Source organism: Falco rusticolus, chromosome 9 (assembly GCF_015220075.1).
Source record: "Falco rusticolus isolate bFalRus1 chromosome 9, bFalRus1.pri, whole genome shotgun sequence".
NCBI classification, from domain to species: Eukaryota; Metazoa; Chordata; class Aves; order Falconiformes; family Falconidae; genus Falco; species Falco rusticolus.
The window spans coordinates 38,810,877-38,838,633 of record NC_051195.1 but is presented as its reverse complement, the minus strand read 5'-3'; the positions used below and the strand labels follow the sequence as shown (position 1 = coordinate 38,838,633).

At 47.0% G+C, this 27,757-nt stretch overlaps 2 protein-coding genes across 18 annotated transcripts in view; both read right to left on the bottom strand.

The window, feature by feature from the left end:
• The window catches only part of NDST2 (N-deacetylase and N-sulfotransferase 2), a 136,900-nt gene extending 123,736 nt beyond the window's left edge, over nt 1-13,164 (bottom strand). The window contains exon 1 of the mRNA XM_037400560.1: nt 13,043-13,164. The gene's annotated coding sequence lies outside the window, so the exon portion shown is untranslated. The remainder of the gene's footprint in view (nt 1-13,042) is intronic.
• A 5,344-nt stretch (nt 13,165-18,508) lies between these two features.
• Nucleotides 18,509-27,757, bottom strand: part of CAMK2G (calcium/calmodulin dependent protein kinase II gamma) — a 121,655-nt gene continuing 112,406 nt past the window's right edge. For 14 of the 17 annotated variants that reach the window (XM_037401363.1, XM_037401367.1, XM_037401369.1 and 11 more), the window contains 4 exons: nt 25,904-25,979; nt 25,320-25,414; nt 23,952-24,197; nt 18,509-21,281 (listed from right to left, as the gene is read on the bottom strand). In XM_037401363.1, the coding sequence (XP_037257260.1) occupies nt 23,965-24,197; nt 25,320-25,414; nt 25,904-25,979 (404 nt within the window). In that variant the 3' untranslated portion in view covers nt 18,509-21,281; nt 23,952-23,964. The remainder of the gene's footprint in view (nt 21,282-23,951; nt 24,198-25,319; nt 25,415-25,903; nt 25,980-27,757) is intronic. The other 3 variants (XM_037401364.1, XM_037401373.1, XM_037401371.1) reach the window with 1 other exon arrangement.

Genomic DNA, 27,757 nt, shown 5'->3' with positions numbered 1-27,757 from the left:
ATCTACTTCTTGCCATCTGTATCTTAGCTATTTCATCTTCTTTTTTCCTCCAAACCCTGTCTCTCCCACCTAACCTGTTATAATCTAACCTTCTCATGTTCCTCGTGACATACTTGCCCGTCCTTGCTGGTCACCTGTCAGTTCCCTGTCTAACGTTTCCCCTTTGGCAGCCCCAGCTGACAGACACAGTACCCTCCTGATGCAGTATTTTCCATTTCATTAGCACCCAAAAGCCTACTAGCACCTCAGCACGCCCACTATTTCTACAAGCCCCATTCATTTCCTGGAATGAATCCTTTTTTCATCATCTTTTATTTAACAGCTTACTTTCCCACCACTTAACAGCTTCAGCTTCCATCTCCTCTAAGGACCAGTCCGTGTGCTGCCCTGCCCCAGCGCCCAAGCCCTGGCTGCCCCAGTACAGCAGCTCCCTCCCATCTGCTCTATGCAGGGGCTGCACAGTCCAGACTCGGGGACAGGGTCTCAGCTCTGCTGCAGCTCCAGTGCTGTGTCCAACGGGAACTGTGTCCTGGGAGAAACCAGGGTCAGCCCCAGGCTCACGCCTGCTCAGCGGGGATGGCACCTTCAGTGTTTCCAACGAGCTCTACAAGGTCTTAGGCAGGCTGAAGCTACATTTATTCCCCTGACATTGTAGCTCTCAGCTAATTCTCATGGGAACATAAAACAGTATTTTAGCTGTAATGAAATACCAATAAACACACATTACATATATTTTATATATACGGTTCTATTCTTTTTGATAGTCAAAACCACAGTAACAGATAGTCTTGTTCGTTGCAGTTCATACTCATTTCCCTATCCCCCTATCCACATTAGCGAAAAAGGCACCAGCCTCAACAGACAGATTCTCTATAGTGCAGACACAAACCCACTGTGTTGCTTAGTCAAGTTCCCAATTCTCATAATTCTTATCCACCTACTAAAAAAAAGCGAGACTACTTTTCCCCTGGAAGGGAAATGTAGGTGTGGTGGTAAAGACTAAAACTACAGTAGAAAATGCTGCAATCACTCTAAGTACTAGCTCAAAAAAAAGACACCATGCTTCCACCGTCTCCTGATAAAAATTTACGTGGCAAAGTGCTGAAGCTGACTCAGGTGTATTTACAAATGCTTTAAATACTTTTACCTTTTGCTGAAAAGTTGGAAGTTCTTCCTAGGCAAAGGCAACGTGTATTATATACTCTGAAAATATACAGCATGGTTTAGTAAATGTTTATTATTACTTACTCACTGGAAGGGAGGGAAAAAAAATGAAGCAAAGTACAAAAACCTTCCGAAGAGAATCAGATTTTCTACTTTTCCAATTTGCGTACCTGTGTTGGGAGGGTCTTTTGATAAAGCCAGTGGCCAACCAGCACCCACTATTTAATTGTGATGAGCAGCATGACGTCGTGCGGTAAGAACAGCTCAGAAGGCTGGGAAATGGCACTTGCTAAAAATCAATAGACACCGTTAGGGGCGGAAATCTTCACAGAACCTCAGATGTACGGACATCACAGATCTCTACGCAATGAACTTTCCCCAGATAAAGCTGCTCTTTAGAAGAAAGTTAAGTACCATTGTGCAAAGCACAGCCTGTGCAAAGTCATATGATGAACAGCTCTTCTAACCAGAAATAAATTGCTTTAAAAATGCAGCTTTTTATTGGAACTGACTTTTGGGTCTCCTCCTGACAGCTGACATCTTTCTCCAAAGCAACACAGCAGAATGTCTGATATCTGTAAACTACTTCAGATCTCATAGTAACAGAAGGAAAACATTACATTCACTGTTTAAACAGCACAATCAGGAAGCGCTCTTCAAGAAATTGCCACGTCAGATATAACAACTGGGTGGCAACTGTTTTGTCATCGCCAGCATGGAGCCCTCCACTCCCAACACCATCTTTCAGAAAAACAGCAGCTGGCACATAAAGATCAGAAATGTCAATATTGATTAAAGTCACATTCCAATTTGAAAATTCTAAAGCCATATGAAATTCTCAGACTGCTGGGCTTTGGGAGGGGTGGGGGGGAATGCTGGCTTTCGAAACTGGTTTCTGATCTCCTGGAAAATCCAGATTGGTAATGCAGCAAAAGCCAACATCCCAGCAAGAATGAAAGTTCCTTACTGCTGGTGCTCTCAACCTGGCCACACACATCCCCCTTTCCCACAGACCACCTGAGTGCCAAAAGTCAGGAGGAACAGGGCTTACCTTGAATTAAGAGCCTGACACACTTCACTAGAGTTAGAAGCAGAAAAATATAGCATAGAATACGGCAGAAGTAATCTTATGACTGCCTGGCTCTTGGAAGGACCTCGGGGCTCTGATGAATGTATTTATTGCTATAATCTTGAGCCAAATGCCTAAGGGTGACTGCTATTTCAAATCCTCTAAAGCCTGCAAAAACAGATAATCCATTGTTTAAAGATTTTAACTAAAAAAGACCAAGGCTGCAAAGCCTCAGGCAGAAAAGAACAATGAAACACTAGACAGGAGAGCACTTTGCATTAGTTTGCTGCCCACATATTACTATGCTCTGCACACCACACAAGAAATAGCAGCAATTGGACCTTTGTGCCCAGAAAGAGCTTTTACTGAAGAGGAAAGAGAAGGGGGATTCCTCCGCCCAGTCTCATAGCTACCTGCTCCCAGATGCACTACACACCAAAGGTTTTAAGCCTCAGCAGTGATTAGTTATGCCCAATACGAGCTGCATTAAAGTACTTGGCACTTGCTCTGGTAATGAGGCCCCTTTAATAAAATGCCTCAAGCTGAATACTTAAATATTGCAGCATTCAAAAAAATCAGTAGTCATTTATAACCTCTGCAGCTAGAACATTTAAAGCATGATGATGCTGCGCTACCAGCATAATGGCAATGCTGACCTTGTGCAGGAAGTTTGCCAAGGCAAAGGAAGGCACTGTGCAACCTGCTCCCCAGGAGAGACACCACATCTGAGCCACCGTGACAGGGGAAGAACTACTGCACTCACTGCCCTCACGTACTGCTTCCTAGGATCTGCCATTTCCAAAACAAATGAAAAATAACAAATATTTCTGTGAATTTTTGACATTGCATCTCCTCATCCCTGTTTCAGATGCCTTTGGGCGACAGAGATAGGATGAAGAGTCTTTCACACCAGTATCGTCAACGCAAAGCTAGATTCGGATCGGTACTAGTCAAAAGCCCTCTTTCTACTTTTTTCCCACATTCCCCTCTGATCTCGTATTCCCGCAGTCTCCGTGAAGCCAGCCTTACAGGCAGAAGAAAGGGATAAGAAGTCTCCTCACATTCACAGGATGGACTTCACTGCAGGAGCCAGTCTGTTCCCGTAACTGTACATGAAAGAAAACATTTCTTTCTGCTTCGCCTTCCTTTTCCTTCCAGAATCAAGCTAGATGGCAAGGCTTTCCTAAAAAAATATTACCTAAAGCATAAATCATTGTAAGAAAGCCAAATTTAGGATCTGAATGTCAGACATGTCCTGATGTCTGTGCATACAAGGTCATTCCCATTCCATTTGGCTAAGAGCCTCCTCATCTTATTCTGGCCACCTCGGAAGCCCTGGCATGTGTGCTCACAAGCCTTGAACCGCTTCCCCAGCTCTCTCAGCAGCTGCACAGCTACACTGGTAAAAGGGCATGACTGCAAAAGAAGATGGAACTCCATCCAGCGCCAAGAAAAGTTACAGATATCCCAACAGAGAGTCAGTCGCAGAGGCTGTGCAACACCAGTACCAAAGGTGCTTCCATGAAGGACAAGAAAACCAGTAGAGCTGTCAACACTTGTTTTCAAGCTTGGTGCCACCAGTCCCATCCTGATGACTCAGAAGGTTTCTAAATCACCAGCCCATGAAGACCAACCCACCTCTGCATCCCTGCCTAAGGGATCTGCCTTCTCCAGATGAAGCCTAATGACAGAAGCAAAAACGAAATCTTGCATTAGTGGTTACATGCTACATCTCTGTACGAAGAGGTGTTCACCTGTGTCTTCATCTATTGTTAAAAGTTTGCTCATTTTTAAAACTACTCAATATAGACTTTAAGACCAAATGGTTTACAGACATATCCTTCAAGAACAGCCTTGCTTCCAGTGCAGACACTGTATCAGTTTCCACCGCTTCATCTTTCAGCATCGCGTCTCGCCAATCTTTACCCTTGCACAGGATGCGCTTCAGGAAGATATAACTGCAGGAAGGGGAAGGGGCCTGAGCACTCACAACAATTTCAGTTCACAAACATCTGTCCAGAACAGTATCATGGGTCAGACTGTCAGTGGCAGGGTGCTAGGAAAAGATGTTGAGGAAAACCCAGAAACATCTCTTTTTTTTTTAATGTTTTTATAGAAACATAATTAGTTTTCTGACATAACATGTCACATCTTTCTGCTAAATTGCACAGGAACATAAATATAATGCAGCACTGCTCATCAGAGAAGCTGCAAGCTGCCAGAGTAGGACGCAAAAAATAGAAGCGCAGAACCTCTGACCCCAGGTCTGGTACAGACCTTGATCAAAGCGACTGTTTTCTTCTTCTCCTGGATGCATCTCTTTTAGAAATGACTACCGCTTCAATTTCTTCAATCTTTCCCTTCACAGGAAATCACAGATATAAAAATTAATCTGGTGTCCAATTAAATGTGGAAAAGAACAGGCAGCAACAAAGGGCTGCAGTTACTGGCAGCTCAGCTCTTACCATGCTGCCCGTCTCTGATACCCGTGTGGAGTTTGCCACAACCACTGTTATAGTTAAGTGTAGCCTAGATAAATTTGGTATTCAAAATTTTTGCAGAACTGATGCAAATCACCGTAAGCCTCCTCTTCAGTTTACACCATATGAAATTGCACTTTTAAGGCGACCATCTGGCACCTGTTTAGGTGGTCACACCTCTCCTCTCCTCCAAAGAGAGCAGTCCTGGCACCCCATCCTATCCCCAAGGCACTCTGTGGTGTTCCAATACAAAAGCATTTGAGCCTGACTGGGTTTCTTACTGATCAACTGAGAAGTAACTTTTTCTCTCCTGGAGCAAAAAAAGGAGGTTTGTTTTCTTCTGGTTACTTTAATTTGCACATCAGTTTCCTGCTCCTGCTTGCTGAGTGGTTGTGCCAGTACCGAGAAGGGTCGGTACAGGACCAGACTGCTTTCCTCAGTGGTAGCATCAGCTTAAAAGCCAGCCAAGAGGAGCGTGGTCAAAGGGCATCTTCACCCTGTTTTCCTTTAGCAACAGGAAAAAGCTGGGACTGACGTATAAGTAAGATAATTATACAATAGCTCTGCAACATGCAAAAGAATTAACTGTAACAACCTCAGAGAAATGTTACACTCAACACCAACTGCAATTACGACAACCCCTGAACACTAGCTTGTTCTTAACCTGCCCACATACGCAAGGCAAGACCGAAAGGGACTTCCGAGCTCTGTCTGCTACCGCAGGCACCGTACCGTCACACGCGGTTAGTGAGGAATTTGCATTTAAAGGTAATGCTGGGAAAGGCAAACATCAATATTTTGAGGCAAAGCAAGGTATTCCTGAAGAAAGCTCTGTGCTTGTATGTTTATGTGGACTTGAGCCATGGAAACATGCCCTGTTGCACGCACAGTTACACGATACTAAACTGTGGATGCTAACACAGGATAACAGCACGTTTTCATGGCAGCTGTGACTCAGGGAAGCAGGCTTATCCACATCGTGCTTTGACGCGAGTGGCCAGATCTGAAACAGGAACATAAAGGAAGGATATGGATGAGAGCCTGCAGACAAAACTAAATCAGGAGACAGTGACAGATCTCTGCTTATGAGGGAGACGGTTATGACTCAGCCACCAGTAAAGCACACGCAGTTTGAGCTGAAGTATCGCTAACTGAATCCATAACATTTAATTAAAAAGGAGTAAACCCCAAAAAACTACAAGTAACAAATGAAAATACAGTATTAGTAACTGAAAGTGGGGGGGGGGGGTGGTGGTGGAGAAAGGGGAGAAGCTTGATGTTTCAGAGGTGTTTTGGGCAACGGATCAAACATGGAGACTCCCAGTTTATGCTAGGCTTCAGTGCTGAAATGAATCTCCCTCTTCACAGCTGCCAGACTGGGCCAGGATCCCACTTTATCCCACTGAAAAGACAGATTTGACATTGTGATAGCTCACATCGTTCTCCTGAACGCGGCTCACAGCTGATGAAAGAGGGAGCTGTGGCAGTCCTCATGCACGGCCACTCTGTGTTGATCGATGCAACGTCTACACTAGTTCCTGCCCACTGTTTTTAATACCTGTGAACCCTCGGTAACTGGAAGGACAGGCAGCTCACCAGCAGTATGGTGCTGATGATTTCAGCTCTGTAGCTCCGCAACAGAGACAAACGATGCCACTTCAAAGGCATCTCTACACTTGAGACACACACAGAGGCGATGTCCAGAAGAGAAACGCAAACAAGACGCAGGCGATGACAGATGGAAGAGGATGACCTTTGAAGGAGTCAGCCAAGACACCAACCTTTTTGAAAATTTCTGCCTTTAATTAGATTGCACAGAGTTCCCGGTCTTACTGTGCTCCTCGTTCACCTTGGGTTGTCAAATATTAAGAGATATTCGACTTGCTGTGAAATTACATTATTCATCTCAAGAAGGGATCTCGACACGATGTGCCACTGCGTCGGGCCGCTCCAAGCCTGACCTCACCATTTGTGCAAAGTTACAACCTCCAGCAGCGTAAAACCCAGACTGGGCAGGTGAGAAGCCTGTCTCTTTACAGAAAAAAATGTTATAGGCCATTACCTGACATTTTGATATTCAGCTTGCTTCCAGAGCCAACTATCATCAGAGCAGTTAAGGTTGTGAACGGAACAAAGACCTACTGACGGCTGGCGTGGCTGGCCAGGACCAAGCAAGGTCCTGGTTACCAGTTACAGAGGAACCCTGGCTGTTGAACAACTTCACCACAGAAGCAAGGGCAAAGACAATCAACAGCTGCAGAGCACGCCATAATGTTCAGCATCTGCAAAAGCTTTCAGAATGAAGTGTGAGCGGCACAGTCACTGCATCAGCATTAGCTAAAGAAAAAAAAAAAAAATCCAGAGAAAAAGTGCTCTAAAGATGGGAAAGGTAGTTAAGATCAGAAGAGACAGATTTATGTAAACCAGTTATCAGTGAAGGTGTTAGAAAAGCTACACTGAAAGAAATCCAGGATTAGGAGTAAATTAGCATCACTCTGGGAGGTGTTCAATTTACCTTCTGCTCAGATCTCTGTCCCGCTGACATTTCTACATCTGGATTAACACCTTCAGTTTTCATTATATTCAGTGGAAAAACAAAAAAGAGCTTTCTGAATGTGATTCACCTCACCAAACGTGGACATCTGCTTCAGGGTGAAGCGTGCCCCAACGTACCCTCAATATAAAGGGAACTTACAGTGCCTAGCTCAGATGTGGGCGCTTCAGCTGTAGATCTTCATGCGTAGTCAGATGAGTCCAACTCTCATCATCCAAGGTATGACAGAAGTGACCATTTTAAAACCCCTGACATGAAATTTCCCATGCTTTAAAGCAGTGGGTAGGGCTACAGAGCTAACACAAAGCTGTTCAGCAAAAGGCTCTTAAAAAAAATAATTATAAAACAGTCAGGTTCTTTTAATATTTCTGCAGTAAATCTCAAGTTTCCCTTCTGTTCTAAATTGATCTCTACTACTTGGAGTCTATCACAGCTAAGGCATGTCATCCCACTGTCTCCTTTGAGGAATTTATACTAAAGCGATTGAAAAGTGAAGAGTTAAGATCTGTTGAAGAGCCCTAAAAACCCACATGTAAGCTCTGATTTTACTTCAGAAGTATTGCCAAGCAAATTAGCATTAATTAGAGACAAGCTGAAAGACCAATAAAATATTAGGCTAATGGAATCGTCTAGAACTGTTAAGACTAAACACGATCAAAGAAAAACAAGTTGCTTTGTCACATAATCTAATGGTCCTGACACGGAAGCCTCCCAACATGACCCACTCAGAGGAATTCCATACTCTTGGAGAGTTTCTGATGCAGAAATGAAGGATGCAGGAAACTGGAGAAGCAAACAGAGGAGAATGAAAGCATGCAGCCCCAGCACCCTGCCCTAAGAGACTGACCAGATGGCAGGCCAGAACTACAAAAAGAGATTAAGAAAGGATAAAACTGTCATTTTGCCATCCCTCTTTCCTCCTTCTTTGTTGCATCAGCTATGCCACCCCAGCTCCCAAGGGCACTGCTGAATACAGAGGAAAATAATGTGTCAATAAATAAAAGCAGCCGCGATCCCTAGCCCTGGAGAGGGCTAGGACTTGTTGGCATGTCATCTAATGCGTGCAGTTTCATGTTGTACTCTCTCCCAGGCTGTGGAGGAGGTACCTGCAAGCCCTTGTCTCCTCGTTGAGTTACAGTCCTGGGACGGCAATTAGGAGAGTGGGAGAGGAGGGACAGACTCTTCTGCCTCTTGCTTTACAGGGGATGCCCAAGACAATCTCTTCTAGTGGCAGACACTTCCAAAGGGGGCTGAGGGGCAGAATTCAGAGTAAGGCACTGCAATGCAAGGAGAGAACAGATCGGACTAATGCAGTGCAGCTGCATTCAGACCCCACCAAAACCTTAGGTCACACTCCCTCATTCCCATCCCACACTCAAAACACGTGCCAAAGCACTGAGGGTGGTGTCTGTGGCCTGACACACACACGGCATGGAGACCAGTGCTAGGACCCATGCAAGCCCCTACACTGAGGGGGGGACAAAACGTGTCTCTGCTTTTCACCCTCCTTCGAATCTGGATGTACAAAAAACTCCAAAACAACAACCCGAACATTGGTATCAAATCCCTGTTAGTTTTAATGCTTAACTTCATAATCTGTATATAATGACACATACTAAATTCACTTCATGAAAAGAAGGCGTGCAGTAGCTCAGGCTCAGCTAAGGTGCTAACATTTCAGCCTGAGAGCAGCTGCAAACACTGCTGATACTCAATGCCTGCAACCCCAGCAGGCAGAACAGCGTCAGTTACGTACAGCTACACAGACTTGGAAGAGACAGGCATTTCTGAACATCTTCGTGCTGGCGTTAGTACATAAACAAGTGCTGTGTGAAGCTGTCCTTAATTATTTTGCACTATTTTACTCAAAAAAATTCAAAAGCAGGCTGAGTCTACACATAGAGATAAACCCTGACCAGCCCTCTTGTTGTTTGGAGAGTTTGGGCAGCTTTAAAAGCCAAGCAAACACCAATTCCCACTCCTGTGAAAACAGATCTTGTGACGTTGCCCAGTGTAAGCCACAAAAATTTTGTGAAGGTCCAAACTACATTTACAATCTTATCAACCCCCCTGCACTCACTGCTAGATCAGTTAACTTACTAAAAATATTACAGCAGGCAAGAACGTGATGGAGGATACCCTTCTGGTGCTGAAGATTAATTCATCATTCACATCTAGAGGTTTCTACTGCATTTTTAATAGGGCACATATGGATTGAGTCTAGTGATCTATATCACTTCGTTTCTGGATATGGGCCTATATCGAGAAGCAGTCCCCAAACAGCAATTGCGAGAGGCCTGAGACCTTCAAATATCACTATGCAGAAAGAACAGTTAGGGCTCTGATGTATGTGCTCCAGTAAATCTTTCAGTGGCGATTTAAGACATAACTGTGCTCCACAGCTCCGCTGGAGATTCCTGCCTCTGGAGCTGGACCAGCAAAGCAGAGAGGCTGGACCACGCAACCTATGGTCTCGACGCCGGCGGCTGAAGCAGAGGCACGTATTCCCTTCTGATTTTGCTGTAGTGGGAAAACGAGCAGTATTACGGGCATGGGGGCACAGGTCAACACACCCCGCCCCGCCCCCAACCTCCAGCCTTTAAGGTTTCCAGAGCTGATGCCAGAGCTCCGGGAGATGGGGCAGGAGCTACACCAGCGCACCGCGGCTGCAGACCGTGCTGGTACAGGCCAGAGGTGAAGTGCCTCGGCGCAGGCATAATGAAACACAGAGCTTCACCTCTCCGCATTACATGCAATTAACCAAAGCAACTGCATTCAGGGAAGTCACAGTGAATTTTATAGAGACAGCTAACATTGCTCTGGGCCTTCTACAAACATGCTCCCAGCATTAGCCTACCAACCCTGCACTGCTCAAAGCCTGTCATCGGCCAACAACAGCAGCTCAGATGTATTTGTATTCAATCACAAAGGCTGGAAAGACAGCTAGAAAGGGAGAAACTGAACTTAAGGGACCCTCGCATCAGCCACGGCTACAGAAAGGCTAGAGAAACAGAGAGTGCAAACTGGAGCATTCATCCCAGTTATTTCCAGAATCCGGGACACAGCCGGCACTCGTGCCCAGCGCAGCCGCTGCAGACTGCTCCTGTGCTGCTGCTGCGGCATGGCTGCTTTACACCCGCCAACTCCACTGCAACTGCCTGTTGAGCTGGAAATTCGATACACAGCAAAGGTTGCTGACAGCCAGAGGCTGCCCCCTTGTCTATAAAATATCCTGTAATAAATTACATTACAGACTAGGGAAAAGGATTTGGAAGAGGGGGAATTAAAACACAACCTTATGAGAGCTAAAATGAGACCAATTAAAAGAGATTTGCTACAAGTGCTGAGGGATTTTGACCTGAGCTGTAATCAGGGATGGATATGCATTCCTTTAAAAGAGGAAAATGAGCGAGAGATCATGTGTAAACAACTCTGCCAATTAAACCGAAATGGATTATCTTATCTATGCAGCTCTGCTCAGAGAATCACCGCATATTCCCGATATAGCAAAGAGATCAGAGATAGGCATTTAAATCTCTGAAGCAAGGCTCAGCGAGGAGATAGGCTGTGTGGTTCAGGACACATCGAGGTCTCTGCTGAATTCGGGTACCTCCTGCCCCTCCCCTCCCCCCCCTCCCCCCCCCCCCCTTTTTTTTTTAAAATCATAGAATTATAAATGCTAATACAAAGCTAGGCTCAGGCATTTTTAGCAGGTCACCTACATGAATTCTAATGCAGTTCAGAGCGAGGGTTAAGCATCGTTACAGTAAAACGCACGCAGCAGATAGCACCATCACTGCACTACTGGGTACTGCTGAAAAACGCGCAGCTTACCAGTGCACACGCTCATGTCCTGCTAAACACTCGCGGGTATTATTCCATACCTTACAACAGCTCAATCTTTCTGTATCACAATCCTATTTTGCTAACACATGCCTCAGAGCTCCTCTCTCCTCATGGTCAGCAACGCTGGAGGGCTGGACTGGCCCCTGCCCTCCACTCTGACACCAGGTCTGAGAACCTGTACCAAACAGCTCAGGTCATTTCTGCAACTGGAGTGAAAAATTTGACACGGACAGATGTACCACTGCTTCTGCTCTGTAGTGCATTTTCACTGCTTTTTGAAATATCCAGTACTTCCTAGTTCAAAATCATACATACGTACAAAAAAAAAGCGCACTTAACAAGGGCTGAAAAAAACACTGAAACAGAGGAAGAAAAGACATGTTAGGAAACCTCATTCAAGAAGCAGCAACAAGGAAAATAGCATCATAGACTTAGGGAAGAGCATAAACTAAAAGGGAAGAAGAAATTAAAAGAGGAATTTGAGATGAGGAAGATTAAGAAGAAAGCAGCAAGCATACAAGAAAATAATGCTGAGACATACATCCTTGTTCACAGCTGCCGAGAGTGGAAAAGTTTTAGAACATTTTATGCTGGTTGCCAGATTCGAGCAGAGGTTTTTCCACTGGCTCAAGTCTGGTCTAGTGGAGTCGGGCTGCTCTTGGAACCAGCCTAGCTCTTAACACAGCACCATCGATTGCTTCTGTGTAGCACAAAACACAAACTAAAAAGCCTTCCTAGGTCCAACCTTCCAGGAGCAGGATCAGTAACCTCAGTGCCACGAGAACAGCCACACTGGGAAGCCCAGCGCAGAACCACCACCCAAAGGCGCTGCGGACCGTGTCCCTCGGGTCTCTGCACAGCAGCGCTCCTGGCTTGGCCCCAGAGCCACCGGCTGGTGCACGTGGAGAGCCAGAGCTCCCGTGGACAATGGGGCACGTGGAGGCACCAGCCCGGTACCGCTCGCAGGGCTGATGATGCTGAGCTCGTCATGATTTCTGGCTCTCAGAGTGCTTTTGTACACAAGGTATCCTGTCGTACAGGCACTACATAGATTCTCCTGTCATCCAAAGCTTCCCAGCCCAAATATCATGGGGAACTGAGCTGACTGCACGGAAACTGTAAATTAATCAGAAGTTTCTAGTTTGCTTTTCTTCGCGATAAAGGACGAGGTTACACTTCCTAACAAGAAATGCAAGTGCAATTAACAGCTCCAAATGCTTCTTTGGCAAGATTGGTCCACACAGAGCCCCAGTGTGGCACAGCGTAACTTGTGGTTAAATGCAGTGGTTAAATTCAGATATGTGACATCTGCCCACTTCTAAATCGGGCAACACCGAGTTTATTCACTCTTGCATAAGCAAACAGGGGTGTCTCACGCTTTATTTATCACTTTACCACCGCAAGTATGCTCTACCGAGCAAAGGATGCGAGATACTACGGGCATGACTCCTCGCGTTCCAGCAGCTTTTCCTAGGGAGCATCGCTCCCGCCGCGCCTCCCCACCGCCAAAGCCGTGCCTGCTGCTGGCCCCAACCGGGCAGGCGGGCAGCCCCCGGCCCCGGCCGCCGCACCACGCCGCCCCGGGGGCGCCGAGCGCCGGAGCCAGGCCGGGAGCGAGCTGCGGCACGGCACCCTGCGCCCAGCGCCGCCCCACAGGGGCTCCGAGGGGCGGCAGCCACCAGGGGAAGGAGTCGCTGCCCCGGGCCGCGGGTGGCGGCTCCCCGGGCCCCCCGGGCCGGCGCGGCGGGCCCCGGTGCCCCCGGCCAGGCTGCACAGGTGGCTGCGGGGCGGGCGGCGCCTCGGGGCGCGGGGGCAGCCGCCTCCCCGCCGCCCGCCTCAGCCCAGCCCCCGCAGCGGCTGCCGCGGCCGCCCCGCCGCCCCCCGCCGGCGCACAACTTCCCCCGGCCCCGCCGCCCTCCCCCTCCTCACCTGCCGCGGCGAGGCCCCGCGGCGCAGGGCACGGCTCCCGGCGGGCGGGCGTCCCCCCGTCCCCGCGGGCAGCTCTCAGGCCGGCCGCGGCCCGCCGGCTCCCGGCCGCTGGGCGTCCCTCCGGCCGCTGGGGGAGCCGCCGCCGCGCCGCTCGGCCGCCATCTTCCGCGCAGGGGAGGGGCGGCAGGCCCCGCCCGGCGGCGGCGGGACCGCGGGGGGGCGGCGAGGGGCCGGCGCTGGCGGTGGGGCTGAGGCGGCCCGGGGGGACCCCGCTGCGTGAGGGCGCTCGGCGCTGCCGCCCGGCGGGCGGGCGTGGGGCCCCGACGGACGGACACATACACAGAGACTCACGGTGCGGGTCCCGCCTTACAGAGCCGAAGGAGCTCAGGGTGCGGAGGCAGGACGGGATGGGGAGCCACGGCCCGGGGGAGCCGAGGGAGCCCCCGCAGCCCCGGCCGGCGGTGAGGGGCGGCGGGCGGGGACCGGCGCGACCGGCGGGGGCCGCAGGTTGCCCCTCGCCCGGGCAACGCGCCGCTTCCCTGGCACCGAAAACCTCAAAAAAAGCAATGCAAAATGTAGATTTGCCATATAGGAACCTATTCTCCCATTGCAAAGTTGGAAAAGCTGGAAAGTCGTTGCTTTTGGACACGTTTACCAGGTGCAATTGCACCCGAAGCGCGGAGGGCGCTGCACGCCTGGGAGGCCCCGTTTGCAGGTGCAGACCGAAGCGAAGCGGTGCGAGCGAGCACCGCTCCGTGCGCTCCCGCCGCCCCCCCGGCACGGCAGCCCCCCGCCCGCCGCTGGCACGCGGCAGCACGCACTGGAACACGACGGCGTTTCTGCAGAATGAACCTGCAGACATGCGCGGTGCTCCCGCTGTCCCCGCGGCCAGCAGCCACCCCGAAGCCAGGGCGGCAGCAGCAGGTGGTGGCCCGGCCACCACAGCCCCAACAGCTGCACGAAGCCGAGCCAGCGGGGGATCTGCGGCAGCCCGGCACCCGGCGGCATCTGCTTGTAAGCGTTCATGGTCTGGTACTACCTTCTGTGAAAGTGGATTTACCGTTTCAAACCAGAGTTTGATATTCCGGTATAAGAATATGTTTCTGGGAGTTCAGCTCTCTCCCCTGTCCAACCAGTCTCAGTTACACTGAGGGAGGGCAGTCATCGAATCGTATAGCTGTATGCTACCGTACGCTACACAGGTGCAACAGTATTGGCTTAACATTCCAATTAATCCTGCAGTGGAAGAAACCACTTCTTCCGTCCCTCCAAACTGCTCCTCCCTCCTCAAGCCACGGGAGCAGTTTACCTGCCTTCCCTCTCATGTCACCACCGCTCTCAGCCCCTCTGGCATCATTGCTTCTGTAGCTACCTCATATGTAACTTGCTCTGTGCACTCACAAGACACATTTAAATCACTTGTGCTTCTCCACACCAGCCTCCCCACACTCCCAGCCTGTGCTCAGCTTTACTACTCCCTTTCCATCTTCCAGGCTACCGTATCGCCCAGTGCCCATCCCACACAGTACATACTCTCCCTGGTGACGTTGTATTTCTCTCAAGCAACTTCTCCTTCTCGAGGTTACATAAACAAAACAATCCTTCCCTGGATAGTCAGTAAAAAACTGAGTTATAATGAAGATTTCCATTTGCCCACTCCTGGTAGAAGTTTTCATGGGTCAGGAAGCCTGTTTCTTTCAAAAGGGAAGGTCGAAGTACAATGCTGTGTTAAAATAAAAAAAATCAAACGTGTTCCTGTTTATATGGAAGCTCAGTGGAGCATCTCTAGTAGGTATGGAAGATTTTTACTGATACTGTAAGATACTGTAACAGATTAGAAAGTGTTCAAACTTGCTGACTTGAAATATTTAAAATTATTTCAGCATTAATACTGTTTCGGGATGAACAAGGCTGCAATCTGTTTACAACTCTTAACATTTTAAGACAATATCTCAAAGATAGGGCCTTTTTTATACAAGAAAAATATGATAAATCCGAAGCAATGTATTTCAAATGACACATAAGCAGAACGTACTCTTCTCGTATAAGTACTTCTTTCAGCTTGTTTTGAACTTCTAAACACGTAGTAACGAACAAACAAATCATTGCTTTCTGGAACAGGAACAACCATACAGCAGTAGTAGCACTGCTACAACTGTATAGTTGTATGTGTGTGTATATATATATATATAGCCTATAGGATGTTCCTGTGTAAACAAGGCCACTGAAGCACAGCCTTGATGCCATTTTTGCAGGCTGTCTTCTCTTGGTATGAACACTACACTTCTCCACAGAAACATGATGGAGAAATCAATCACGATGACACTGTATTTCATCCCAACAAGAACTGGCCAAACCCCAACTCTGCCAATATGCAGGCGTATGATGGATTAACAAAAAGGCTCTCTGTGAATAAATGTCATCCTGCCCATCCACTCATAAGTAATTACAGTAAAATGATATTTTTTACTATATGAATATATTAATATGTAAAATAGTAATATACTTTATGTATAAAAATATACAATATAAATTACTGTATAAGATAAAATGATACATTAGCCACCTTTCCCTCTTCCCCCCACCTATCTGGGCTTTAGAGGACCCTGCTGCAGTACAATGAACTTTCAGGCTGAGATGATACTGATTTAGTTATTTGCATCCTGTCACTGTGGCCAGGCTGTCTTAAAAACCATGAACATATGCATTTTTGTTTTCTAACACTTGTTAAGTATTGAAAAAAAATGCTTGCTTAAAATTCTTTAAAAAAAACCCACCACCAACACACCAACCGGTAAATTCTTATTCCTTACTGTCAGGCAGGCAAGGCATTCCTGCAGATGAGGAGTTCTCAGGCATTAAGGGGGAAAAATTCATAATGCCCCACTCAAGCCACTTTAAGTGCCCTCAAGGACGACCTTTCCCAACTCGAAAATGAATTTATACCAAACCCAAATAAACAAGCATTCCAGGTGCATTAGTCTGCAATCCCAAACCTTTCAAATTCTCAGGAAAAAAACCCCACCACCTGTGAGGTAGAGCAGCGGTACCCCCCAGCTGCTCTGCATCACTGCTCATTAGTCTCTTCCAGCAGATTCTCGGAGGTCAGTCTCGTTATCTGCAGGGACAGCTGGGGACACAGAAGCACCTAGCACACAAGTGCTTGCCCACGGTCTCCCCGCAGAGCCACAGCAAAACCAGCAACAGCTCACAGATCTCCTGACTGCTTGTCCACCACTCTGTCTGTCTACGTTATCAGTCACACAAGTAAAAGGTAACGGTTTTCATTAAAAAAATAAATGGAATTTTATTTCTGTTCTGCTTATACTTCTCCCCACATCTCATAGGTTCTGTAGCACAGGAGCATCCTGCTGGGCTTTGTGTTGCTAGCCCGGTGAGCGAGAGCAGACCCATTCCAGTTTAAAGGTAAATCTGATTTGGGCACAAATAAAAGCCACCATCAATCATAGGTCTCCCCCAGAGTAAGCAACCTACGTGTACAAGCATGCATGTGCACGCATTGGGAGAGAGGGGAGAGCTTAGCAAACCGTGCTCAGCTGCTTCTCTTCAGAAGATGGCAAAACGCCACCCAACGGGATGAGCAAACCATAACCAGATACAGCATTCTGGAAAATAAGTGTCTGGGAATACTGCTGCGGCTTGATAGCTCAGCGCTGCATCTATCACATTGCAGAGAAGCACCATTCCCAACCCTTGCTGCCAGCTAAACCACAGGAAAAACAGGAACCCTTTCTGGAGCAGTTCTATTCCATTTTTCAGTGCTCCTGGCCAAGACGGACTCACAAAGCGCTTGCAAGTGGTAAAGACACATACAGTACAGCTTAAATGGAACACCACCACCTTCTCTAAATGTACTTAAATCACACACATACACAGGAACTGTCTGAAATGCCTCATATACATGCTACATAAATATTCCTGACGTAAGCATTAGCCCAACTATTGTGCTTTCAGTAAGTGTTTAAATTACTTTTGTCCTGGGTAAAAGAGCTACTAAGAACGTGGGAAATCATCACTGACTTTATGAGTACCTTCCTAGTGCCTATCAGATCATACTGCACCATTTCTTTCAAGACCATTAAGATATGATTAACTGCTTCAGGAGAGACCTTACCTGGTGAATGATGCTGCCTCAGATGTCAGAATGATAGCAGAACCTCTCTTTGCTACCGCAGTAATAGCAGGAGCTATCTTCTCTGGCTAGGAACAGATTGTCTTCAGCCCCTGTGAAGTAGGCTGTAAAACTCTTACCTTCTCCCTTTAAACACTAAGGACAATTTTCCTCCTGTTTCATCAGGCAGCAAAAGCAATCATCTCTTTAAGCAGCAGCAACTGACACCTATTTACTAGGTAATTGCTGCAGTTAAAGGGGATTAAGCACGCTGAACTCTCTTTCCGAGGTAAAGCAAAGCCTCATCTCATCTGCAGCCCTTCCCAGATGCACCTGAGAAGGGCTGGGGGTGCGGGATGCTGGCCAGGCCTGCCAAGGTGGGCGCACAGATGCCAACCAGAGCCCCTCAGCCTTAGCTGCAGCCACCATCAGAATGAGATGTGCAACCCCAGGGCAACCCCAGCAGCAGCCATGCCGGACCTGATATGCACGCAGCTGCCGCAAGGCCAGCAGGTAGATGCAGAAAAGCACCCGAGCACGTGGGTCCCACTGCCAGAGCCATGCTCCCTGGCCCCTGGCAAGGGGTTTCACAGGAGCAGCACAACTGCAGGCTCAGGGGGGACCTGCAGCCCCCAAGAGAGTAGCCTGAACAGTACAAGGTGCGAAATGAAAGAAAAACGCCAAAGCAGCGAAGGCCGGAATGGAACAAAGCCCACCCAAGGGAGCACAAATGAAATTCTAGGAACAAGGGCACTAGAGAAACACAACAGGCTAAATCCAACCTCGTTCTAACTTGCGTTAGGAAATGATGCTTACGCTGCTGGAGCAGGCAGATGTGCACGGGTGAGCGGCTGATGCGTGCCCGCAGGAGCACCCTGCCTAGGACACAGCACGGCAGCTCACCAGCCAAGAGCTGCCACCCAGCCTGCGTTTACACCAGGCAAACCTAATGGCAAGGCGGCTTCTCCCGCAGTCTGAAAATACCAGCGAGGAAAACAAAGACTGAGAAAGGAAGTAACAGCGCAGGCTGGCCAAGGGTTAGGCTGTCGGGAACAGAAGCAGCCATTCCCGATTACCCCATGGTCTGTCAGGGAAGTGCCATAAAGTTCATTTCAACAGGTTCTGTTGTCCCTTTGTTTTTATCAATGCCAGTTATCTTTTCATCTTAGGTATGGTACCACTTACCTTTTTTTCCTTTTTAAACATGATGTTTTTAAATCACACTATTTTCTGACCCCCCCAAAAAAAAGCTCTGTGGATTGGTTCTTGTCCCAGAAGTGCCAGTTCCACACTGTCCCATGGCTTAAGAGAAGAATGTGATGCTCAAAACTTTGCACTGTTTAAATGTTATTTTATTAAATATTTTCAGTTCAAGGTTTCATTGTAACAAAGCTATGAAGATTCTACCAACATTCAGACCAAACAAACAAACACTAGCTAACTTTAATTATTTCTATATCATGCAAAAATTCTGCATCAAATGCCTTCCATTTCCTGTTTAAAATGTGATATTTATAATATATATTATATAGATGCTTATATTAGCCCCATAAGAGAACATTAAGAATGCTAAAGGTGTACAGCTGTGTTTGATAATGGCCATACCAAGCTAAGGTTTTCTCATTAACTTAAAAGGAAACAAAACAAACAAACAAAAAAAAACCCCAAAAGAGAGTTTGTCTCCAAGACTGTGCAAAACCAAAAAAACCCAACAGTTCTGTTCTTTTTAAAATTTTCTCTGAAAGATGCAGATACTTAATACAGAGGGTTTTCTTTTGTAATTATTAATCATCAGGTAAAGAGACAAGGAAGATCAGACCTAAAGAAGGCATGCATAATGTTTTGTATTTATCTTTTTTAAATGGCATCAATGTAATCTCCTGTTTGCTCTCTCTTTGTGGCTTAAAAAAAAACCAAAACAAAACCTGAATAAAATATCAAGGCTTTTCACTTTCCACTTCACTCACTGCTTAGTGCTGTCTTAAAAATGTTTCGAAATAATGAAATCTAGTGTTTGCCCCCCAAAGGTCAACCCCCACACTCCTCCCTGGGGTGGTGGAGGGAGGGAGGAAGAAAGAAGAAAAAAAAAAAAAAGCGTATTTGCTCAGACAAACCTGGCAAACCTGGCTGGTCTGTTCCTTCGTCAGGGGTTAGCTGTCTAATCCTGGTGTGGGATAGCACCTCTCTAACAACAAGAGCCGAGAGCTACCTGCTGCACAGCGACAGCTCCAATTTTCTGCATGCTGGTAAACAAGGATTAAAATTCCAAATTGGCTTTCTTCTCTCCTCCATAGTCTGTAAAAACGTTGCCTCACGATTAGTATGCTGTCAATGCAATCACTTTACCTCCCTCGCAAAATCCAAAAAAAGATTAGGGATGGACAGAAGCTCAGGTAAAAGCCCATCCCACCTTCTGCAAGACATGCCTTCCCTTGGTCAACACAAATCCTATCAGGTCTGCCAGAAAGGCCAGTTTCTTCTTGGGGCTAGGCTCTCTCCTTGGTAAGGTCAACAAAACACTTCCACATTCCCCACCCAACGACTAAAGGAATTGGACTCCTGCAGCAAAGGAAAGAAAGGAAGATGAATTGGCCCAAAGGACAAACATCAGATCACATGCGCTAGTTCCCTCTCCCCTCTGCTTCTCCAGGTGTCCTCTAACACCCACAGGCAACAAAGGAAGGTGGCCTGGAGTCCTTCCTACAGTTTTTGAGGTTCTGATCTGATAGTTTTCTGTGTTACAACATCACCGTAAAAAATAGAAAAATTACCCAAATAAACACTAGGAAACATGACACTTACAAACATCAGATGAGTTAGTGGTGGGGAGAAGCACCTGGCTGGGGCTGCTGGCTCCCACTGCGATTTTACTCGGAGACCAAACAAATCAAACAGGAGGCCAGGTAACCCCTTTAGTTCTATGGGTGCATATATTTCAGTATAAAAAAACACACGCTATTTATGCCTCATATAGGAGTGTATGTGCAAGTTTTCATGAAGAACATAACACTAAGTTTTTTGTCTGCTTCCTAAGGAACACGTGTTCTGCAGCACTGTGGATCCCAACTATACTACTGGAAAGGAAAAAAACCAACCCATAGAAAATCGCATACATGTACCCTCTTCCTCTAAAATCTCTGCTCTTAATGCAATGCTTTTGTTTTGTTTTGTTAAGTTAAATAAGCTGGCTTCAAACCTCCATGTTTGGCCAGGTAGTGGTTGTTTCTAAAACGGGCATCTCTGAAAAGCAAGCTTCTATTTAAGTTATAATCACTTAAACCCATTTTTTTTAATCCCTACTTCAACCTTTAGTTTAAGATCAACAACCCATTTTGTTTTTTTTTTTTCTTTAAAAGAAAAAAAAAAAGGAAAAAAAAAAAGAAAAGAAAAGTCTGTTTTGGGATCCTGCAGCCGAGCAACCAGCTTTCCATAGCGTTCTTGCTGTGCAGAAATCAAAGAAGGAACAGGCTGAAGTCAGTCTGCCAGGCAACAGGAGGAGCAGCACCTCCTCTCTCTCGAACCCCAGTCTTCACACTGGCTCCTCTGGGGTCTCTTCGCCACCTCTCACGGTTGAAGTCGCAGCACAGCCTGAATGCGATGTTAACCTCCACCACGGCCTTGCGGAGCACAGTTCAGCCATCTGCTGCTCAAGCTGCCTCCTTTTTTGCTCTCCCTCTCTCTTTCTCTCTCCTTCACTTTTGCTTTCCCCCCTCACTTCATTTCTGAAGATGTTCCAGCTGCTGCATTTTCTTAGCCCTGGGGGAAGGGGCATGTTGGATAATCTGTCATTTATTTAGCATTATTCCTGTTTTTTATTATTTTATACAAACAGCATGTCTTTTTTTTTTTTTTTTTTTTTTTTTTTTTTAGATTTAAAAACACCTTCGTACAGCAGAAACAGACACGATGGATCCATGGAAAACAACAGAAAGGCAGCGCCCGGAGCATCAGATGCATGCAGGGTTTCGTGCATTTGGCTGCTGCCTGTTTGTAATTTGTATTTTTTTTTTTTTAACGTCAAAACAGACATGACCGTTGCTGTCACTCAGGCACTCCAGAGCTGCTTGCTAGAAGATATTGCCTCCAGCTGAGTATCTCCACAAGTTGCTGCAGTCAGGAAGAGGTAGTGTCCACCCAGAAAGGAGAGGGGAGAACAGGATGGAAGATGGAAGGAAATAAAGCCAAACATTAGCTGTACACAGTTAATAAAACATGTCTTCTACAGACCAATTACTTGGTGCAGGCAGAAACCCTTCCCAGCGCAGCAGAGGCTGGGGCCCGTGCGGAGCACCTGAAGACCAGCGGCACCCGCTCTCCCTCCAGGCGGCCCGAGTCGGGCCAGGAAAGCCGGCTGCTGAGGGAAACGAACGATGGAAAGCCGGCTGCTGAGGGAAACGAATTATGGAAAGCCGGCTGCTGAGGGAAATGTACTACGTGCTTGCCTGGAGCAGACCTGGGCTGCTACCTAGCAGCAACATCCCAGAAGCTCAACAAGTTTCCCAAGCGGAGAGAAAAGGCTCTGGGCCTGAGGAACAGTTTCTGCCTCACTTTGGCACTTGCCAAAAAACTTGGCTTTTGCCTTGAACTGAAAGACCCTTCCCGCCTCCCCCCCGCTGCCTTTTTTTGTGAGTCTTCAGTAATTTTGTCTCTAAATATTCTCAATATTTATACAAATGTATGAGCTTTTCCGCAATTTTGCAAAGTTGTAGCCCTAGTGACTGCTCTTAGCAAAGGCTCCTCCTGGCTAATCCTCTTCCGTCAAATTACTGGATTTATTTTGATCAGTTTTCAGTTTGGGGTTTTTTCATGTTTGTTTAGCATTGTCCTGCCATGAAAGTACAGCCAAAATCTTCCTTCTACCACTTCCTAGTTCACAAGTCTTTGTCACAAACTTTCTTACTAGTCTTCTCTCTTCTCGGTTCCTACTCTCTCCTTACACAGAAGCCTTCTGATTAACCTCAAACTTCTTTTATGGCTGCAGTTTCCTTTTCAGATGACTTACCCGAAACTGAACTCTGCCTCCCAGGTGAGAACAAACCACTGAGTGCTGTTAACCCTTCTTATTCACCTCACGCATTCTCCATCCTCACCCTTCACTGCACGTTGGCCAACGCCGCTCCAGAGCGATTCAGTGTGTTCAGAGGGGGCTACCCACACCGACCCCACTCCTGACCGCACGTGGTTACACCTCCTTCAGAACCCAGAAAGGCATGCAAATACTTCAACGCCAGTTTAGTTTCTAGTTTTTTTTTTTAAATTATGTTTTAACCAACATCTTGTGGTTTGGAAACGGCTTCTGCTCTGCAGTTTTCAGCATCCCTCCTGCACATACTTTCGGAGGAGGTGCAACATTTCAGCAGTCAAGTGAGGGAAACACCCCTCTCCCGTGGCAGCTAAGGCTCTCCATTCCTAAGCTTCCTCAGAACTCCTAGACACAGTCATCGAGCCATACCGATCTTCAAGTCAATAATTTCTTCTGCATCTTTTTTAGTCTAAATCCAGGACAGAAGTCTTCCTCAGCATCTCCGTGATGAAAACTGATGCGAGGATATTTTCTGTTTCCCTGCAAAGGCTTTATCCTTCTCACTGCCTTTACTCCCTGGAAATCCAGCTGATTGCCCAGCTCTCTTGAAAGCTTCCCTGCTTCTGGTGCCCCCAACTGGCTTTTGCTTTTCAAATTCCCTCTGTGACCTCTGCAAATTGCTTGTGATAGTTCACATTCCTTTCCATTGCTTTCATAGGGCTGAACCCCTCACAACACAGAAGAATAAAAACTGCTCTTGGCTTAGTCCCAAGCAGCACACAGCACTAGGACTCAAGCAGTAAGTATATTTGCGTGGTTCATCCTCAAATGACCACATTTAAAAAAGCTTGTCTCCCAGGTGTCCATGTTTTTTGTGTTTGCTCTTAAATAGAAAATCTTCAGTAAAAAGGTCCTAAGATTAGGAAACTTAGATCTTTAAAAGGAATGAGACACATACTTCAGCATAAAATGAAAGGGGGCAGAAAGACTTTGTACATCTAACTAGAAGAAACCAGTAAGGCAATAAACAAGAATGCCTAAATGCTGCAGAAGCAGATGGATCTGCTGTCATTTAGGATCAAGCAACAATCGTTGCTTCATGTCAAACTCTATAATCAGTTTCCTCCAATGCTGAAATGTGGTGAGCTAATTGGGAGATATTTTAAATCCTCCGATACTATTATCAGCTTAGATTTTTTTTCTCTGAGTTTTCTCAGCGTTGTACACTAAATACCTTCTAGTCAGAAAATTGGTAGTAAAATGTATACGAATAAATATTTACCCTTATGGCACAGAAATTGTTCTGTATAGATTTTACAACGATCTCTCTAGAGAATGAGATTCCTATCAGGAAAGTTCTCCGAAATCGCCCCTAGCACGTAAAGGTAGATCCCTGACAACTGCAACACAGCAAACCTGTGCACAGCATGAGATACTTTTCCTCTCTGCTCTGGATTAGCACTCCACCTGGGCACAGAGCTAAGCGCCTGGGAGGAAGCACTGCTGCTACAAGGGTAGTTGTGCTCAGCAACAACTGTCTGTCACAACACTTCAGTTTGTCAGGAGTGGCAGGTAACCCTACTGAGTCTACAGCACAGGGCTGAGAGAAGGGAACACCAACTGATCAGCAGAAGTTCCTAGCCTACAGACGACTAAAAACCTCTCTCAGCCAGCTAAACAGCCTTGAATAGTGAATTCCCACATACGGCACCTTAGCTGGGTGTGTGACATACTCCTTCCCTGACAGTCCATACCCGTATTTGATCCTCACTGGAGAGGTGCTGCAGGAGCTCCAGAGCAGTGGTAGTGGACGTTCAGCCACTTGCCATCCCGGCGGTGCCAGACACGGGTCTCCTCAGACTGCGTGGTGCGGGGCCGGCCTTGGCCGTCGATGTACTGTGTCAGGCGGATGTACGCGATGCAGGCAGCATCCTCACCGATGACGTGGACGTGGGGGTTCAGGATGGTGGTATGTATCGGCTTGCTGTTCTTCGACAATACTGGCAGAATACGCAAAACCATCAGCTTCACTTTACTACAAAGAAGGAACAGCCCTCCACATCTTCCAGCCTCTTTAGTATTCTACTCACCTTCCACTGGACTCTGGGATACAATAAAAATTGCTCCTGCAATTTTCCAGGCAAAATCCAAGCAATTCTTTCCCCTATCACCTGTTGTTCTCCTTAGGAACTGCGCATTATTATTGCCTAGAATTCCCTGGCCTCCTTTGCTCCTGCTTCTTCTGCAAAGCATACTCGCCACTTTTTCAACATCAGTGCTGCTGTTTCTTCAGTTATAGGAAAAGATCTTTTAATTACAGAATGTTGTGGCAAAGGAGTCAATAATCAGAAGATCTTTAAGCTAGGCCCGCATTAAATATGAACAAGCCTCAGAGAAGTGTAAAAATCACTCCAGAACAGGCTTTTGAGAGAGACAAAGTCTCTGCATACTTGTAGTGCTAGGAACTGCCTGCACTAAGGACCTTGACAAAACCCCCAAAATAAAGCAAACTGAACAGCTCAGGACTTGGATTTCAATTATCTCATCCTGTGGAGACATCCAGGAAGGGAGGTACATCCACCAGTATCAACGACAGCTTTTCTCCCAATTCTTTTTCCTGCCCCAGGCTGACAAGGTGACCCTCGTATCCCCGTAAACAGGCTCCTTAGGTGTTGGAGATCTGAAGCCATCCCGGGCAAACTCCAAGGCAAAGGCGTGACCAATTTGTGCATGACTATATGTCTGACCGTTCGGTATGTCTGCTCTAAACATACATGTTGTTTCCATCAAAATATGCTCATTTTTTTCCATTTCCATATCAGCAGGAAATCCGGTGCCTCACACTTTTAAAGCTCCTGCAGTCCATGCTTACAACATATTTGCACCAGGCAAATGGTATGCCTGCAGTGAAAGGATCTGGGGGTTACAATTGGAATTGTTGCTGAAAAGGGCTTTTGAGAGAAAGCAGGCTGGCTTTTACGAATGCATCGTAGCCCATGCACAATCATATTCTTGCTGGTTCTGACAGCCAATAAAAACAAGGGCAATTTCCCCCCCTCAAGACGTGGCATAAAGGGGGATTAGAGAAAAAGCTGTCGGTGTTACCAAATCTACCCACTCACAGTTCTCGAAGTAAAACTTATGGAAATCCATTCCTTCAACCAGGTTCCCCAGTGCTTCAGGTTCAAATGAGGTCAAGCCGGGATCACAGATTTTTCTGCAAAAAAAACCACCACAGGCTCACAGTCTGCATTTGAGCCCAAGGGCCATTTACACAATGAAGCACCGGTGAGTGCTTGGCTCACACCCTGCACCCACCTAACTATGTCCCTATGCCAGGGAATAAGTTCCTGGAGGACTCAGTCCTACCACAACAACATGGAGTTGATGCTGGTTGGCACTTCACAGAAAAGCAGCCTTTAGGCTTCTGGCTTTTATTCTCTTTCTGCCCATCTCACTGCCCTCCCCCCTGCTTTTCTTACAAAGCCAGGGCATTTTCCCTTTGTTGCTTCTGTCTGATACCCAACTTCTACCTGACGTTCACTTATGAGAGCCTTACCACATCCCTACTCCTAACTGATGTAGGCTAAAAACGATGAAACTTTTTACCGTCCCTTTTTACCCGCGTGACAGCTCCTCGTACCCAGGAGCCAGAACATCACTTGCACACCAACTGGTAAACAACTCAGAAGACATCTGTACTTACGTATAAGCCTCAAAGTCTCCATTGTTGATAGCTTCTATCAGCTGCTCTGTTATCTTAATGATCTCTTGCTTACGCACTGTGAACAAGAAGAAAGAGCAATTTAACTGTGTGTAAGGCTTCGGTGGGAACACGGGGCTAGTGGGTGCTTCACACAAGCAATCTGCGGAGCACCATGACTAGATCTCATAGGATGCTGCTCCCTGCATTCTGGAGATATGCAGTAATGACAGCCATCAGCATGCGAGTAGGGGGGCAGTGGGATGAAAGGGGAATGGTGATCCCATAATGCCGGGAGAAAGGAAATGAAGATGTCATATTCAATTTTTTTTGTTCTTCTAGAAAGGTGTAAGGCACCGGAGGTGTCTCCTGAATGACAGCCTGAGGTGCTTCTGGCCAGTCTGACCAACAAATATCAGTGAATCTGCCAATGTAAAGCCCTTGATTGGCAGCTTAAGATGTGGAAACCCTTCAGCACAGTAGTCACACACAAATGGCCACCACACAAGATCACACCAATTGGAAAAAGTCTCCCACTTGCCTATCACCATCACCAATACCTCAGCTATTATGAATGCTACAAACAAGCAAGCGGGACATGTAGGGATGACTTCTGCAAGCCAGAAAAACAACTGTAGCGGGATGGATGGGTTGGATGAACAGGTCCTCGCTATGCCCTGGTGCGTGCTCCATTCCTCAGGCAGGTAGCTTCCACCGATCCCTGCGATATGGCTCTTTTCAGCGCTTTGACAGCACTGCCGCTAACCCAACACAGCGCACTGGACTTCTGGATGAATGAGGACGAGGGCCACCTGTCTCCTGATGTTTGGCTCCTCTCTGGCCAGCACCTCTGCACCCTCCTCCCTTGGCTTCCCACAGCTGACTGCCCAGGTCCCATCCCCTCTGAGGTGCTCCACCACCTATGCTGATTTCAAGAGTTCTTAACACAAAGTTTGGGGTGGTTCTGTTAGATAACACAATTCAAGTTCTACGACTGTATGCGCACCATTATACATGCCTGAGCCTACATATGCACACCCTCACATCCCTTCAGCCTTCCCCACACTGTGCCTGTAGGCAGAATATCCTGCACATTATACAAGCACTTAGGAGGCTAGCGTTACCTTCTGTGTTACCAAGTAATTTACAATTCCTACTGTGGAATTTATGTCCCCTTAGGCATCTAAAATGTAGGTGTCTGAAATGGAACCAGCCACTTGACTGTTCCTCCTTTAGGCCCCGAAAGAAATAGGTCCTTCTGGAAGCCTCACCTGAGGCATCTCAGATGCCTGTCATTAAATCCATTTAAATCCAACCTACCATCTTTAGATGTCCAAGTCAGGGAAGCTAGATTCCACTCAAAATGCCAGAAGACGCTAGTCTGAACAGCCCTCCCCTGCAAGCTCCCATCCACATGTGCATCTCATCCCACCACTGATAAGTGCAGCTGAAGAGCAACAAGGTGATAATCTCACTGGCTGCCAAAGATGTCTGCACCCACTCTGGAAATCAATTAAGAGAATTATACTCCCCTGCCAGCCACAGAAACACCTCAGACAGGGGACAACTGGCTCAGAATTTGAGGGAGCTTGTTTTGCCACTCTGTATACATTCCCACATGTTGAAGGATGTATATAGGGAATGGATCAAAACAACACAGTGGGCTGTGTCTAGTGTGAAAAATGTCCTTACAAGCAAGTCTTCTGGAATTGCCTCTGCATGAAGCGGGGCTACTTGTTGGACCTCCCTTCCATGCAGAGCACACACCAACATGTGCAGCGTCTGGAAGATGGAGTCCATGGTAAAGGCTTGTTTGGGATGAGTGAGGAAATGTGCAGACCACGGGCACCGTGTACC